At 34.0% G+C, this 17,989-nt stretch overlaps 1 protein-coding gene across 1 annotated transcript in view; it reads right to left on the bottom strand.

Annotated features, from left to right (window-relative positions):
• Positions 1 to 17,989, bottom strand: part of LOC123535278 (uncharacterized) — a 64,399-nt gene that overhangs the window by 16,070 nt on the left and 30,340 nt on the right. Inside the window, exons 11-13 of the mRNA XM_053520520.1 lie at positions 10,169 to 10,258; positions 8,983 to 9,099; positions 3,549 to 3,620 (exon numbers count right to left, since the gene is read on the bottom strand). Of these exons, the coding sequence (XP_053376495.1) occupies positions 3,549 to 3,620; positions 8,983 to 9,099; positions 10,169 to 10,258 (279 nt within the window). The remainder of the gene's footprint in view (positions 1 to 3,548; positions 3,621 to 8,982; positions 9,100 to 10,168; positions 10,259 to 17,989) is intronic.

The following is a 17,989-nucleotide window of genomic DNA, read 5'->3' as shown; positions in this document are numbered from 1 at the left end:
TTTTACGCGGGGAATGGGGTGGGGGGTGGGGGGTTTACCAAGGCAAGGTGGTGACCTGGTGTGGGTACATAACTTCATATGTTTATAATAAATGTTCATGGAAAAGAATGAAAGAAGTTACATGAAATTCTACCAACTGGTTAGTTTGTTATGTATAAATCTGTGGAATTTTAAACAATTAAAAGGCAATTAACTCATAGAAAAAATGACCAATCAAAAAAAACCAAAAAAACTTGAAGGGCATCATCGCAGTATGTTGGTTCATATTTATTTCAATTTTTTTCCTTGACCAGGAGCGAGCTGCGATTTGGCCGATAGACACCTCAATCCACCAGAAACTGTATGGAGGCATTGAGGATCTGCGGCAAACCATAAGTTTCATCGAGGCTACTGGTCTGACAGTGTAGTCGCGAACGACAAGAAGAAGAAAATGTAATCCGTAAGGCCATGTGCTCGGGCCTGATCACAATTCTACGAACAAACACATTTTTGTGTGAAAAAAATATTATTGGTTTTTGTCACAAATGCCCAGGTTTATCTCAAATCAATAAAGAAATGATGATGTCTGTATGAAAAAAAAGAGAAAATGAATATTATCTGAAATGATCGACTCTTAAAAGCCTTTTTATCAAATTTATTTGAAAATTGATTGCTCGCAGGAAGTAGATGTTTCATCTAGGTAAGTTTTGGTCACAATTTTAGACAGAAAACTGCTTGCATGTAGCAGCTGTCGATTTTGAAAAAAACAGTCATGATCCCCTAAAAAAAATTTGTTTCTGTCTTCTGTCCGGATTTTCAGGTAAAAGTTGGCATTTATTTTTTTAAGGTGTATACTTCAAAAGAAAGCTTAATCATTTTCAATGGGCGTTTCATTCATCAAAATGTGTAAATCTTCAGAAAAAAATCGCAAAATGATTGTTAAGACAAGCACTAAAATGACGATATTTTGGGTATAGAATGTACCCTAATATACCATACATAGTTACTGAAAATCGTATATCGCTTCCTTATACACCGTACTTAGTAACTAAAAACCGTCTAACGCTTCTTTAGTGGCTGGAAACCATCTAACGCTTCCTAAAACACCATACTTAGTTATTGAAAACCATCTAAAAGCTTCTTTACACATTTTACTCAGTTATTGCAGAACTACTTCACGTAAACAGATACAGTCAAACAAAGGCTGCTATTATTTTATTTCTAAGTGAACTTCTTTGTAGATTTTGTTCAATATCACTACAGCAGGATTTAAGTGCCGTATGGCGACTGTACAATATCTCAAAGAACTTAAATTTGTGTTGTTATATTTTCTGGCCCTAAGAGAACGTGGAGTAAATCTATTTGATGCATTTGTGTTATCGTATTCCGCTTAAGCAGTGCTAGTGAGTTGTGTGGACGATTTCGTTTTCACTCATGAACTGACTCAGGCAAATCGGGTCTGCTAATACTTGCTTGGTTTCTGTTCTATGAGTCCGATGGATTTTATAGATTGGTTTTATTTGCCAAAACACATTCTTCTTAATAAACCAAGTTATTTAAAATCATTAATATATGTTTCCTGACACACATATTAAAAATAAAACGCCCACTGCACGTTTCCTAATACCCAACTACTATGCTTTTAAGATGCAATTAATTCCTACTAATACACTATATTAAGTTATACAAAATAATCAAAATAATCAACTGCTTCCTTATACACTTACTAAGATATAAACACCGAATGCTTCCTCATACCATACTACATTATTCTAAAAACATCTACTGCTTCGTACTAAGCTATACCAAGTTAATAAAAAAACACATCAAAATTCTTCCGAATACACTTTAGTAAGTTATTCAAATTGTCAGAATAATTTGTATTCTTGATATATTGATAACGTAACACATCAGCACAGATAGTGCTTGACTTTCTTTTTAAAGCTAGCATTGCTATAATATTATTGTTGAAATGCTGTAAAAAAAATAGGATTTGGACATTTATGGACGTTTTGGGTAAATTACAGTTTTAGCTGAATCCCAGCATCACACATTATGTTATATACGATAATTAAAGGAAACCAACTATTTGTTAAAGCAAGTACCCGTTGTAAAATACTATGTACTAATTTGGACCAATCAGAAACAAGTTCTATAAATAGCACCAATCAAAGCTCACTTCTGCTAAAGTATAAATAGGTGGATGGATAACAGAGAGATCATTCTGTATCCAGCGACAGAAGAAGACACATCGAGGATTCAACTAATAATAATCATCCCAGTACCTTGATAAGGAAGTATTGCAACTACACCGCCAGGGCGGATAATTTATTTAAAAAAAGACGTTTGAAATTCATAGACTAAAGAAGAGTTGCAGAATTTCAATAATTAAAGGAAACCAACTATTTGTTAAAGCAAGTACCCGTTGTAAAATACTATGTACTAATTTGGACCAATCAGAAACAAGTTCTATAAATAGCACCAATCAAAGCTCACTTCTGCTAAAGTATAAATAGGTGGATGGATAACAGAGAGATCATTCTGTATCCAGCGACAGAAGAAGACACATCGAGGATTCAACTAATAATAATCATCCCAGTACCTTGATAAGGAAGTATTGCAACTACACCGCCAGGGCGGATAATTTTTTTAAAAAAAGACGTTTGAAATTCATAGACTAAAGAAGAGTTGCAGAATTTCAACGAAGTTTTGAGCTATAGGGCTAGCGCATAGGTGTTTTATCTTAAGGGTAGTTAAATGCTAAAGACAATAGCAAATACAGACTGAGCATCGGAAAGCTGAGACAGAGACACAGAGTTTGGTAATCTACTGAGAACGTAGGAGAGATCCAGCTTATAAACGGTTCAGTGTTGTTGGCGAAGTACGCCAAGGCATCGGGGTTATACCTGTATGGTAGTTGAATGCTACATGTGATAGCTTATAGGCGCTGAGCTTCCAGGCGTCAGGGCAATCATATAGAGTCGCAATTTCAATTAAGAGGACAAAGGCCGAGCATCTATGCGATAGAACTCGTATGTTGTTGATTCAAAGACATTGTCTGACGGGAACTTCAAGTATAGAGACTCCAGCCTAAAGGAGTTTGAGCTAATTATTATTAATCGAATTGAAGAATGTTGGTTTGAAACATTTAGTGATTTGCCTGACCCCTGAACTTATCTAGATCATAATTGAAATCATTTACGAATCATAGGTACACGAATCATTTAGACAAGGTAGCCAAAGGAAACTTTATGTACCAGATATTTGGTCTCTCCAGCCCTATGTTTTAACAAAAGAAATTCTATATCGTTTGTCAGCTAGTCTAAGACATAGTCACCTTAGCGACTGGACCCATTTCATTGTTCAAGATACTAAAGGCGAAGGCACTTCCCTGGGTCATATAACTAGCATCCTGATACAAATCCTAAAACACTGTAATGTATCTCATACATAAAGTATACATCTTAGTAATTTTTAAAACATTCAATTCATCCTTTCATTGCAGCAGTCTATGTAATAATTATGTTAAAGAAGGCTATAAATAAGTCTGTAACGTGTGTCATACATACCGTATACATCCAGTCAAACATATTCCATGCTCCTCTGGATGCCAAAGCTTTGTTTTCGTTTTCCTCTTCAACCTGAAAATTGTTTCATTATCTAGTATATTGATGTACACTTTATTTTGGACTAAGAGGTAATTTTGGTTAAGTTCATCACCCGACTTTGAAGAAAATCTTGGTGTTTTTTTTCTCGTTAAAGGAATAAAATTTAAAATTTTAAACTATATTTACTTAATATAATTATAACCATCTCCTTGTTACGCTACGCACAGTATCTGGAGACAATCAATTGTGGGTCACGTTCTGACTACCTTTCCGTTAGCCAATCCGTGCCTTGCATTGAATATTTTGGAAGCGAAAGTAAAATTTAAAAAAAATCTATATTTAGCATGGAATTCCAATTTTCGCCCGCCGTTACATGATTGAAATACTGTTAAAACGGCATTAAAGCCCTGTTCCACGGCTATTCAAATTCTATTGTGTATATGCAACCCATGATTACAATAGGTAACAGTTAACGGCCACGCGCCATACTTTATTTCATAGTTCATAGTCAGGATTTTCATGCTTTTTAGTGAGAATATAAGGTTTAAAGGTAGGACTGGAGCAGGTCTTTAAACACAAAACAAACATACACATTTTCGACATTTGATTAGCACGGGTTTATAATTCTTATGACGACCACATTGTAATTTTTAAATTATGACATATTAAAATAGGAGATAGATATGGCGGAATCTATGTCTAGAAAACAATACGTTATGGCCGATAAATGTGTTTTGTGCAGTTCAAAAGTTTGTGCAATTGTGAAGGTTAAGGACGTACGAGCGTTTTTTTTTCAGGATATCCGCCATTTTGGAAAACGGTTCTTCGAATATTGCTTTCTAACAAAAGAAGTGTCAAAAATCAATGCTAAATAACTGAAATATAGCAAATAATGTACCATTTAACCAAACAGATTGTACTTTTTGGGGAAAAAAAATCACTCTTATTTTTGTCTGGCATTTGCCTAAAATTGACGTAAGATTTACAATGGGGTAGGAGTATGAAATTTCAAATATCTATTAAAGTAGATCAGGTTTGGTTTTGATATTTTCCTGACTGATTCATATAATGAAAAGCTATAAATGAAATAAAAGCTTTTAAGATATAGAACATTGTATTATCTAGAATATATAAATTGAAACAAAAAGAACAAAACATATAAAAATTCAACAGTTTTTTCTTAATAAATCTCCTAGATGCACTGTGACCCCATCATTTTTTTTTCCATTTTGAAGTATTTATGTGTGTCATTAAAACTGCAAAATATTTTGAAAATTCTGACGACAGAATATTTTTTGTAGATCTAAATACGTTTTTTTCCATTGAAAATAAAGTGGGTTGGGTAATTATGTCAACATGTAAAAATGAAAGAGATTTGTTAGTGACATGTATGCTTATGTGGGTGGACGGATAGCTCAGTGGTTTGCACACTGGCCTTCCAATCCTGAGGTCGGGGGTTCGATCCCCGGCAGCTACTCGGGAATTTTCAGAAAAGCTTTTCAGTGTTTCCCACCCAACTAGAGGTGTACTGGTCAGGAACCCAGGCAATCCTTGCGTGTATCAGTGCTATACACTGGGCACGTTAAAGAACCAGGTTGTCTATTCGCAACGAGCTAGGCTAAGTTAGCCGGACAAGCCTGTATCTGATTTCTGATCTGTCTGTCGTGGGGGCTCTTTCTCACTCTGTCCGTCTGGTCAGATCACTCTGTGTCTGTACTAGTAGATGATGAATTATGCGCCCTGTGTGGCTGCATTTGAACTATGTAAAGCGCCTTTCAACGTGAAATTAATCATGAAAAGGGCGCTATATAAATCTGGTATAATAATAATAATAAATTCATAATAAATAACAATATAATACTGACATCACCTTTTATTCATACTAACCTGTAAGAACTGAAACCCTATAACAATAAGTGGGATATTATATGTTTTATAATGTACCACCACTTTGTTTTCAATTTTACAAAATTTCAGAAATGCTTAAACAGTGGGTGAAGAAACTGCCCTATAAAATTAAAACGAGTTCGGTGACCTGTGTATTTTCTTCTCTTGTTTGTCTTGAAAACTAATGTTCTTCAAGCTCACAGAGTATGAAAGAATTATTAACGTTAGAAAAAATGTGTTCCAACATCATTAAACAAACGTTTGTTGAAACGAGTTTGTCTGATTGGTTCAAGTAAAAATAGATTGGTGGAAATAAAAATAGCGATACTGGAAATTCGATTACACCTGAATATTGGCAATGGTCAGATCTTACATTTATGAAGATCGAGTACTATAGTCAAATTTATATTTACTGACCATGTCACTATTTCAGGGATTATCTCAAATAGAAATTGGTTCGCTCTAATTTGAGGTCAATGTGTTAAGTGTTGAGGATATGTGCTGGACTTTGAGTAGATCTAAACTGTATATAGTTATACAAGTTTAAGCATAACAAATGTTCCTTCTAGGGCACATCTATACAAATATATAATGATTATCTAGTAAAATTTTGGTTGCAATGTTTGTTGGTCATCAGTGTGGAGCCCCTGGATCGGACGCAAGGACAAGATCATTCTACTTTATTGACATTCCGTATCCTCCTGTTTAATCAGAGAATCAGTGGCTCATTTGTTAGCAGGCAGTTTGGACTACAACGACAGCGATCCGGGTTCGATTCCCGTACCCAAATCGATTCCCGGTTGCGGCTAATAACCCGACTAGTGTTCAGTGCTGTAAGATTTACTTTACTTGGTACTGTTTCCAACAGTATCGGTCTAGACTGGATGCTGGGGAGGTAAATATGACGCCTGCCATGGGCGCGGCTGGAAATAAATTGTTCCATCCATGCAAGGTGCGGACTTTTGTCGACTACCCATGTTAAATAGCGCCCCTGGAGGCGTTACAATTTGCACCAAGGGTGCGTTTATTTCTGTACCAAAATAAAAAAAAAATCTAAAATTTTGAAAAAGAACTATGTTCTTTTATACTGCCAAAAATGTCAAGTAAGTATTTACACTAGTTATTTAACATAAATTGTTAAAGGAAATTCCTATAGTTTTTATGCGCATCTTTTTCTGCGCAGTTGACACTTTCTATGGAAAACTGAAGTGAAGTCAACATTTGTTGAAACATGTGACAGACAATCTTAAATATCTTGAATGAAATAACATTTTTGATAAGTTTTATCAGTAATCAAATGTTGATACTGGTTTATGTTGTATTGACAAGTACCCTGCCTGACAGGTATCTTGCCATTTTGTGGTTGTTTTCACATATAGCATTTTAGTACAAAGACAGGGTCATTTATATAATGTAAGACAATTGACTTAGTACTGATAAGACAATATCACCTTTCAGATTATTTAGTATTCAATTATAAAAAGAATTAAGAGTCTTTAAAACATTTTTTAACTTCTAGCAGATATACATGTAATCAATTTGGTCAGGTTCGCGCCATTTTTCGTCCGAACAGGTGTTGTATTCAAGCGGTCTTGACATAAAATTTAGCCTTGTGACCCATACATTTTGAGTCATTTTTATGCTCACAATACAATTATTCATACACAAGAAAAACCGGAAAAAAAATCTATGAAAGTTTTTTCAAAACTTAAAAAATATTCTTTACTATGGGTAATTTTCATTGGAAAAAGTTCACAAAAGTGTAAACAAGATTTTTTTTTCATTTGTACCAATTATTGTAAGGATATAGTATTACAAATATGACTATGATATCAAATAAGTATATAATAAAATCTGTAAAAAGAATAAATTTTATTGTGCTGTCTTGATGTATATTTTGGTTGGTATTTATATAAAAAGCAGAAAATTATGAAAATGTTGAAAAATCGCTGGCAGTTTCAGCAACAGTGGGTGTGTTCAAAACAATTGCTCACAAAAACAAGCCTGGTGACCTATTGTTTTTATTTGTTCATTGTTTTCAGCACAAATTATCCTATCTTATATGTGAATTTAAAAAAATTCTGTGAAAGGAAAAATACTGTAGGAATTCTCTTTAAATCCAACAACAAAGTTAATTCGTTACCAATTTCAGTTGAGTAAATACGGCAATAAGACGTTGACCCGATCAATCCTGTACAATTCGACGCGTGAACTTGCTGCGCATATTTAAAGGGTCGCAATGGGGTTTGTTTTCACATGTTAACCATGCGTTCGAAGGCAACTATAATATTTAATTGTTTACATATAAATTTGCTGATATATGTATATCTGTTTGTACATATGTTATGCACCTCAATAAAGGAGGGAAATAAAAGAATAAATCAACCATCCTTGGGTTTAGTAATATGTAGTCTGCGGAGAGTTCGATTAGAGAATCACTTCAATTAGGAAAGAATAGTTTTAACGTCAAAGGTTATTTCTAAGGACATGCTATTTGATTGGCCGGCTTGTAATAACAACAGCTTTCTATGTCAGTTCAATGCTATTATATCATATAGATCCACCCTGGCTTGATTTGTACTTCACATTTAATTACCTCTCAAGAACAGGATCATCAACTAGAGTTGGCTGTAATTGTAAGTTTTGCGCACGACAATCTTCTTATATTGTAGATCTACCCTATATTTCAAAACATTCTGTCGAACTATATTACGTAATTTAAAATAAATCCAGTGATTCCTGCTACTAGTACACAAATGCTTGTAAAGCAACACATGATTTCTATTCAACTATACTACTAATTTCACATTAGATATGAGACAAATCCACTGATATTAAACATAAATCCCAAGCACTTTGATAGCTTAAAAATGTTAAAATATCTTGGTTACTTCGTCAATGAATTGCTTGAGTTTTACAACAGGGAAAAATAAAATCCCCTTTTCTACCTTAAATTTTACATTATTTAAGATATTACAACAGTTCTAGAAGTTCCTACTACCACCCTCAGAGACCTTTAGAATGATGTACAGTTTATATTTAGATACTGCAGAATAAGAAACAATTCACAAGAAAACCTTGTTATTCATTAGCTAAATGAAACATAACCTACCGGAGAAAGCCACCCTAACCATGTTCTAGCTGGTACTGAATTTTGCTCTGTTTCCTTTTCTCCTTTCAAACTCTTACAAAGTTAGCGTATACATTAATATGCTTTTGCAAGATCTAACAAAGCACATTCAATTTGCACTTTTGGCTTTTAAAATTGAAACGATAATATATCAGATACAGATCATCATTTTGGGCAAATAAAATGCTATTTTTGTCCAAAAGCAGTATAAAATGAAATTTAGACTTATACTTTGAAACGGTAATTTAATGTGACTTTTGATTCTGCCTTAAATGTAGTTTTTACATTTCAATGCACGTGTTGATATTACATATGACACATCCAACGTATTTATTTGGAAGAGTAACACTTCAACATCTTTCACTCTTGTGAACTTACTTTTTTTCGATCTATCTTTGATTTTATATTCTTTGCTATCATACAGAATGCCTCGTCTATTCCAACCGATGTTTTTGCGCTCACCTCAATGAATCCAGCTCCAATATCTGCAGCATACTAAAATTTTGAAGCAAGTTTTAGAAATACAATAAAAATGTTTATTGTATCATATATATTTATTTAATGAACAATTCAAATAAACGGAATTAGTTTATACTAATTTGTTTTAGCTCGATTGTGATGAAAGGTTCAATCTTATTGTAACCACTATCAAATCCACTTCCTGGAAAAACCAGTACTGGTGTCATATGAGAAGTCACGGTTGTGACCCCAGTGCGGCTCGAACCCACGACCTCTGGATTGAGCGGCCGACACCTAATCCACTTGACCGCTGCTCCCCTAAATGGAAATGGATAAATTTGTTTAACAAACTATAAGAAAACGATATATAAGAGAATTTAATCATAGACACGGATAAAAAATCTATAAAACGTAACTCGTAGAAACTAGTCTTTGTGATATAGGAATGATAATGGAATGTATGATTGCAAAAGGTGAATTCGCCAAACATATAGTGCATTTCAGAAAACTACGGAAAACCATTATGGCCTCTAATGACGTACGTGTTATACCTATCGTAAGCAGACAGAGCAAACTGGCTGCTAATATAGGTGACCACCTTACGCAGATTGAAACCATAGTACATATTTTGATATGCGGCCAATTTATGTATTATTATAATAAACTCTGGTATTACTGAACGGAAGATACTCCTATATTTACAGATTAACACAAACACAAACCGCGAGTAGAGAATTTAGTAGAAAATGTATTAAATGACCGTTAACTTGGATCAGAAGTAAAAGAAATAGTTGCCGCTGACCGAATGGAGTTAGTTGCCATTTAATGCAGTAATTTAAAGATGGGAAATCGTCGGTGGGAATTCAAATTAACTGTTAATGACGAAATATGTTGAACTGTATATATAGTTAATTTTATCAAATCATGATTAAAAGGAGTCTAAAATAATTAATTTCCTTTCTTTTATGGACGTTACTTTGTATAAAGTATGATCAAAAAGTATATGAAAGAAGCATTGAAAACAAATTTCTATCTATAAGATTTTTCTATTTATCCCTGGGAAACTGCATAGAAAATTATAGTAACGTTGTGAAAATTGACAAACCTGTTCAGCCCTTTCTCTACTGATTGTTCTTGATTCTGCATCAGACTTGTTTCCAACAATTAGAAAACTTGGATCCTTGTCTATTGCTATCTAAAATACAGAACATAATGTAAAAAGAATGGTGTACTTGTCTAGAGTTATAACTAATATAATATAAAAGTTAGAAAACTAGTTATCCATTTTTATCTAACATAATGAGAAACAGTTTGAAACCTTGGGTACAAATATAGTGATATTTAAAGATTAAAATCGAGCCCGCCCGCTTAGCTCAGTAGGGAGAGCGTTGGTCTACGAAAACATTTATCAATAAACACATGGGTAAGTTTTGTATTGGTTAGACCTGAAACAAACTTAATAGTATTTCTGGAAATATTCACTATATGACTGAAGTACTTGCAAAGCAAAAAAGGAAGGCATTTAATTGTATGACGTAGATAATGAATACTTATTTATATTTTTCAGTCTTGTTTCCAAGATAAGAGAACAAATACTAATGGAATTCTTCTGACGCTTGGATGCATTGATAATCAGGTAAATGTTTAAGTAGGAATACGCAGTCTTTCAGAGTCAAGTGGTCTAGTTCCTTGGTAGTCTTATATATATTTCAAGTCTTGCGTATTTACGGAAATTACTTGATTTTTTTCTCCTCTAAATTATTATAGAATTGATTCATATAAAAGTTTATTCATCTGTAACTGTTTGTATTTTATTGATAAGCCATTTTTAATATGTAAAGAATGTTAGATTGAAGTTTTAAATCATAATAATGATGATAAATTCACTGTTCATATTTACGTCCATTTTAAGTTGTGCGGTTCTCACGTACATACAGATGGATTTGGATCAATAGTCGGCCGAAGTCTTAGCAGACGACAAGTTGACAACTGTCATGAATGCTGTTCTACTGACCTTTGCAATGCTCAGCTGTGTAGTCATGAAAAACGTATGCATACACTAGATGCGTTTTCTTATATTAATATAAGTTTACGTTTGCAAAACATCATTTTATTTCAGTAGAGTTATATGAATCATTTCAAATGAAAGATTTAGAATGCAAAAGAAACTATTTAAGTTTATTGATATGGCCAGTGTCAACTTTTTTTAAAGAAATAAATCAATAGTTATTTAGCTCCCTAGATATAATTTATTTTGTTTTATTGGGTGTAACGCCGCACCTTGATAAAACCACTAACCTTCCGTAAGCCAGCTGGATGGCTTTCTCATATGAAGAGTTCTACGCCCGAAGTAAAGTTCGAACTCACATCGGTGAGGGACAAGTGGTTTGAAGTTAGTGACCTTAATACTTCGGCCACGGAGGCCCCTTCTAACTTCTTTAAATTACACTATAGTCTTGATAAATGGTATTATCAGCTTCAGCATATGTTGATGAGGAAACCATTGATTGTGCACAGATGAATTCTGCAAAGACATTCATCACGCAAAGAACATATGTCCCAAGTTCTGTGGGCTTTGTTCACTCGGTAAGGATGTAATGTCCGTTAATATTTGCTTTAGCTGTACCAGCCATTGATCGATGAAGCGATTGTGATCAGGAAACGTCCAGTAAAATGGAATGAACGAGACACACTGTAACTGTTTCGGACAGGTCTGAATGAAAATCGTGCACAGTTAGCCATTCATCAAAATGAGAATTTACTGGACCACAACTGCGTTGATTTTGTCATATTATTGTACTTCCTTGGCTCGATATTGCAAAGGAAATGAAAATTAACCTAAATGATTGGCTCTATTTTTGAACCTCGCTTAAATTGCCAAAATATGTATCGAATGCTCAGATTAACGTCACAAATAAATTCTATATTCATGCAAACAAATTCAGTGAATTGATACCTCTCGCCGAATAAGTTGTTTTGTAATAATAGAGCTATATTTTGAAGATATTTAATTTCCAGATATACACAAGTTTTAAATAAAAGGACTTTGCAAAGGATTGCTAGTTCCTATTTTGAAGGAATAAAGGGGAGTGCCCTGATTAGATCTTAATTTGTATTAAGTTTCATGAAGATCGATCCTTGGATTACTTAGTTTTGTGGAATTTTAAAAATTTAACAATAGCTCCGGCAAGCGGGGCAATATACGCCCGAAGGCTTACATCAGAGGATGGGAGCAAAATTTAAAACAAAATATTGTATGTGAACAGAAAAGGGATCTGCCAAATAAAAACCAAAGCACTGTAATAAAGAGCAATATACACAAAGCAAAGTCATATATGGCTTTTGACGCCTAAGTGCGACCTTGACCTTGAAGCGAATCATCCTAAACATGCGCTTAGTACGTAATCTCGTTGTGGTTAACATTTGTGCAAAGTTTCTTTGAATTCCTTCAAGCAGTTCAAAAGTTACAGAGCGGACACGAAACAAACTAATGTGACCTTTGATCCCAAAGTGTGATCTTGACCTTGAAATAAGACATCCAAAACATGCGCTCTGCACGCAGTCTCGGTGTGGTGAACATTTGTGTCAAGTTTCTTTAAAATCCTTCTATGGGTTCAAAAGTTACAGAGCTGACACGAAATTGCTAAACGGACGGACGGACACTTGGGGTATAACATAATACGTCCCTTTGGGCGTATAAAATAACTAAAGCTTGCAGTAACTATGTAGTCACTGAAGAAGAAATCCTGATGAAAGATGCGTCTACGTCACCACCCTATAGTGATCTATATTTGTATTAAAAGATCCATCAAAGGATGACTTTGCTATTTGGGTAAGTATGGATTGTAAATAAATTAAAAGGCAATCACTCTGGTAAATGAACTGATTCATACGAAGTATCGCGTGCACCTTTGGTCTACATTGATGTTAATGTTCTTTAAGATCTAATAAATTATTTAGATACAGTAAAATCCTTTAGTTTTAACAAATGAGAAAATCAGGGGATAAAATTTGTTTTCACTGAGTCAAGGGAGATAATACTGTATATCACATACAGTCATAGGTCATATGCTAAACATTCATTGTGTGAGGTTTTGTGATACTAACCGAACTATTTTTTGAATTATAAGCATTTTTATGATTTTACAAATGAAGGAGAAAAACTTTTACTTGGTCAATTGGAATAATATATTATGTGAGAAAAGGCCATTTGCTAATTAATAATTATGTGGTGTTTGTTGATTCTTGCTGAAGTAAGTTTTGAGTTATGAGAATTTCCAAAGAAAACAAGGGGAAATTTCTGCTTCTGCCTATAAGACATCTTTTAATTTCATCACGAAACCACTTTTGTGAGCGAAATACTGACTTGTTCCAGCTATGTCTACTATGCAATACGTCCATCATATTTTGTATGGCTCAGCAAACAAAAGAAAAAAAAAACAACAAACAAACACAAAGGAAAAACCATTCACCGTGTGAAGTAGGGAGTTCAGCACCCGCTATAATTCTTGATAAATTGCCACTTTAGAATACAATTTCTATCAATGCATTAACGGTTTTACTATGTAAATGTACTTGCATTTTTTAAAAATAAATGTTTCATCAGTGTATATATTTCGCTACATATTGTTCAGATTACTAACCAAAAATCATACGATTTTGTGCTTCAAATTTGTGTTTATAGTTGAATCATCATAGAATTTAAGCGGTGTCATTCGTATATATGTAGTTGACGGAAATTGGTCCGGATGGACTACATGGGGGACGTGTGACGTAACATGTAGCAATGGCACACGTATTCGCACAAGAACTTGTTCAAATCCTGCACCTCAAAATGGCGGATTAGACTGCCAATGTCAAAATACGGATCAAAAGTCGTGTTTTAAAGACGTTTGTCCAGGTAAGACTTTATGTTCAAAACGTTACTATCCTAATCCAATATCACTATATTATGTTGATATTATAGATATCGATTTTTATTTCCAATAGAATTTACTTTCAAATGTGTTATTGTAAGCAGTCAAGAAGTGATAGCATTTTTCTTTCTTCAATGTTGGAATCATTCATACCTACAAACTATCATATTCTGAGCTTTAATTTTGCAACTTAACTATTATATAGACATTATTTTCCTTTTTCATAAAAAACATTGTACTAGTAATGACATTGCATATATAATTTCATTTATTGATGGCGCACGGTGGTCTGGTTGGAGCACATGCTCAGCTACATGCGATGTTGGCATATCTAGACGCGAGAGAAACTGTTCCAATCCCTACCCGAGCAAGTATGGGGACCATTGCTTCGGGTTAAACGTTGATGACCGCTTGTGTATGCCAGGCCCATGTGCTGGTATGTGGTAGTTTCATTTGATGTATATCAAAGTAAGATACTGTTTTGAATAGCAGTCTCTCTTTTTTATAAAACATGTTACATAATAATCTTTTTTTTTTTTTAGATTTTCTAACGTCTACTACTTCTAATAAGTTTGAAATATTTTATAATGTTTACATGTGTATGTGCTCTTTCTTTCAGATGTTGGTTTTGAAAATGAAGTAACATATACTGCAGCATATTAATATCATGATTATTATTTCTCTGTACTCATAAATGCATGTATTATTTTCTTATATAAGTAAGATATAAACGCTTTTCATGTATCCAGCATAGCTTTTTAATATTTGTAAATGTAAAACCATTTAGACGGGGGATGGACGTCTTGGGAGACTCGGGGAATGTGTAGTGTAACATGTCGGTTAGGTATTCGCTCACGAGCCAGATGGTGTAGAAATCCAGAGCCGTCCCCTTACGGTAGAGATTGCTAAGGTGTCCCTCAGGAAGTCGAAACATGTCATGACCGCAACTGCAGTAAGAATTTTTTCCAGAAATAAAGTTACACATTGTAAAGAAAAGAATTCACGCGACGTTCTTTTTAAATTTAAATAAATTTATTGTGAAAGTCTCTGCCAAATTTTAAATCTTTATGCATCAGTTTCTTCAAAATGTGAAGAATTTATTATGTTGTTACTTTAGCAGTTATTCGTCTAAAAGCATAAAGATCATTCTGGTAGTTTACTAATGCGTAATATTTTATTGAAAAGTCCTTCTTTAATAAAATAATTTGTTATTATTTAAAAAAAATGTTTTGGAACAAGTATGCACATAATTTGGAAAGTAGTACTAGAAATAGATTAAGCTTTTTTGTAAGGAAACACATTTTTCATCTGGTTACTTTTGGATTTGTTTATTTGGTTTGGGTTTTATGACCGTTTTTTAACAGAATTTCAGTTATGTAACGGCGGGCAACCTTACCAGTGTCCGTCCCTAGATTCTGTACCAGTACTAACCTGTTCTCGCAGGTCACTGCTAACTTCCCCACATATATGAATCAGAGATGGAGGACGAATAATTTCAGACACAGTGTCTTTTATCAAATCGTCACGGAGAGCAATACGCCATGCCCGGGGATCAAACTCGCGACCCCGCGATCCATAGATTTGCGCTCTCGGGTGTGCGGCTACCTCTGGAGCTAAAAATTAATTAATTAAGCAAAATGTTTGTAAAGGAATATTTGATATATTAAATATTAATTATGTAAAGATTTTATTACATGAAATTATTTGATCCATTTCGATAGTGCTGGATAATGTCCACCGCCGTATGAATACATCTGCCGATGTCTTTTTAATTGATTTTGTACTCGTAGCATGTTCAGATGTTGAGTTCTGCTCAGCCCGGGGCTAGAGGGCGTGTACGGTAGCATGCATTTCCACTACCGTCCATGAACAGGCTCAATCAAACCGAGCCTGCAACATTTTCGTTTTTGTTATGTTGATCGAGCGTCCTGTGGAGTTTCCACTTTAAAATTTTCGTTTTCATACAAGGTGTCGGTGTGGCCACTAGCACCAGACCAGAAAGAAAATGTCTCTGAACATGTTATACCCTACCCCTAGGTTTTCTATAAGAACCACGGTCATGAACGTGAAGGTGCACTAATCCATTTCAATCGTGCATTTCTCATTTAAAACTCGCAGTTTGGTAACATTTATGATTTAACATACGGTAATTTGTGTTCCATCGTGCATTGTCTCAATATTTCATATTTCAGAGATACTCCACATATTTTCTGTTCTCGTCAACGTTGCAGAAAAATCTTGCGTGAACTTCCCTAAAGTACATCCGGTCTAGAGGTCACAGCAGTGTGCACATGTTTGGCGAGATGTAAACAAACATAAACAGAATGCAAAATATTCACAGTTTCACAATAAAACTTGAAATGATGAATGAAATTCATCTTAGTTATGATTTTGAATTTGAAGTAATTCATTGGTATACATCTGTTCTGTTTATTTAATTCATATTGCACATTTATGCTGCATAATTATACACATTTTAGCGTACACGTGTAGTTAAACGACGACTGACATACATTTTCACATCAGTCAATCAGAATGGTTTGCAATCTAGACCGGAACTTCAATAGAGAAGTTCAAACAAGATTTTTTTGTGTGTGTGTTAACTACGCGTTATTTCTCTAAGATAAGAAATATTGAAAACAATGAGACCGATACACAATAGAAGATAAATTTAGACTTGTTCAACATCCATAGTACACATTTACTGAACTGCGCGTTTTAGGTATGAAGTGCGCGATTGAAATGGCTTAGTATATTTTCCCATTCATGACCATGGTTCTTATAGAATACCAAGGGGTAGGGTATAATATGTACAGAAGCATTTTCTTTCTGTTCTGGTGCCAGTGGGTGTGGCTTAAGCTTTGTTAAACAACAAAACCAGAATAAGGGAAGATTTTATTTATTGATCACACGTTTTATATTTTAGGACTTTGTTTCATGTTTCCTTCTACTTTCATATTCGACCGTGTATTGTATTATTAAAGTACGACATTGATATGAAATAATATTTCTAGATATTTTCATGTATGGCTAAGATGTGCTTTACTAAGACAGTTTCCAAAATGGTATAAACACGTGCTGGGTTTATTTAAAATTTCAGAAACATTGACATATTGTTATGATATAATGAACTACGACAGAATGGCAGCACGTGGTATATATGATATAATTACATGGAAGACACATAGCCCAATTAGTGTGTATTGTGACATGACAACGGACGGCGGCAGATGGACAGTATGTTTTACATATAATCAGTTATTCCTCACAAAAAAGTAACATTGAAAGTTTGCTGTACAGAAAAGGTTCTTCCTAAATGACTTTCAGAAGGTTTTTGTCTACTTTAATTTGTTGTTGTTTTTTTGTGTGTTCAGTCCTTTCAACTAAATTATTGCTTAGCACATATGTCTCTCAGCTTGGTATTACTTATTTTCTGTCTCTACATAATGGTTCAAATAAATTATTAATCAAGTAAGGTGAAATAAGCTACTCATTCGTTTCAATTTGTTTCAGCATTGAAATTTTGACTTATATTGTGTACATGCGAGCTTGTTTCATTGTCTCGTCTTCAATTGCCTTTTAACTTAATTACTATTTTATTCTTTAGGTATTTCAATATAGGTTCAATGAATCTGAAGACTTTTTCAGGAACTTTAGTGATTACGAGAATGGATTTGGTAAATTGGACGGCGAATCTTGGCTTGGTAATTCAATTCACACATTTAATACATTTTTTTCCAAACTAAACATTTCGGTTGTCCTAGAGAATGTATATCGGATATTAATGAATTGACAATATGTCTTGTTTTCATATTTGTAAAACACAGTTTAGAAACTGACTCTTTATCTAGCCTGAAAAGTTACATTTCTGTTTAGAAGGCTGGTATTTTGGGCCGTGTTACTAGTTTTTAGTCTTCATCTAGTATTAAATATTCACATTGAAAGGTTTGAAGTACATTCAAGAACTGGCTGACCAAGGAGACACAGATGTTCGTGTTGATTTAGAAGCA

The sequence above is a fragment of the Mercenaria mercenaria genome, chromosome 12, assembly GCF_021730395.1.
Source record: "Mercenaria mercenaria strain notata chromosome 12, MADL_Memer_1, whole genome shotgun sequence".
Taxonomy (NCBI): Eukaryota; Metazoa; Mollusca; class Bivalvia; order Venerida; family Veneridae; genus Mercenaria; species Mercenaria mercenaria.
This window is presented reverse-complemented; position numbering and strand designations above follow the sequence as displayed.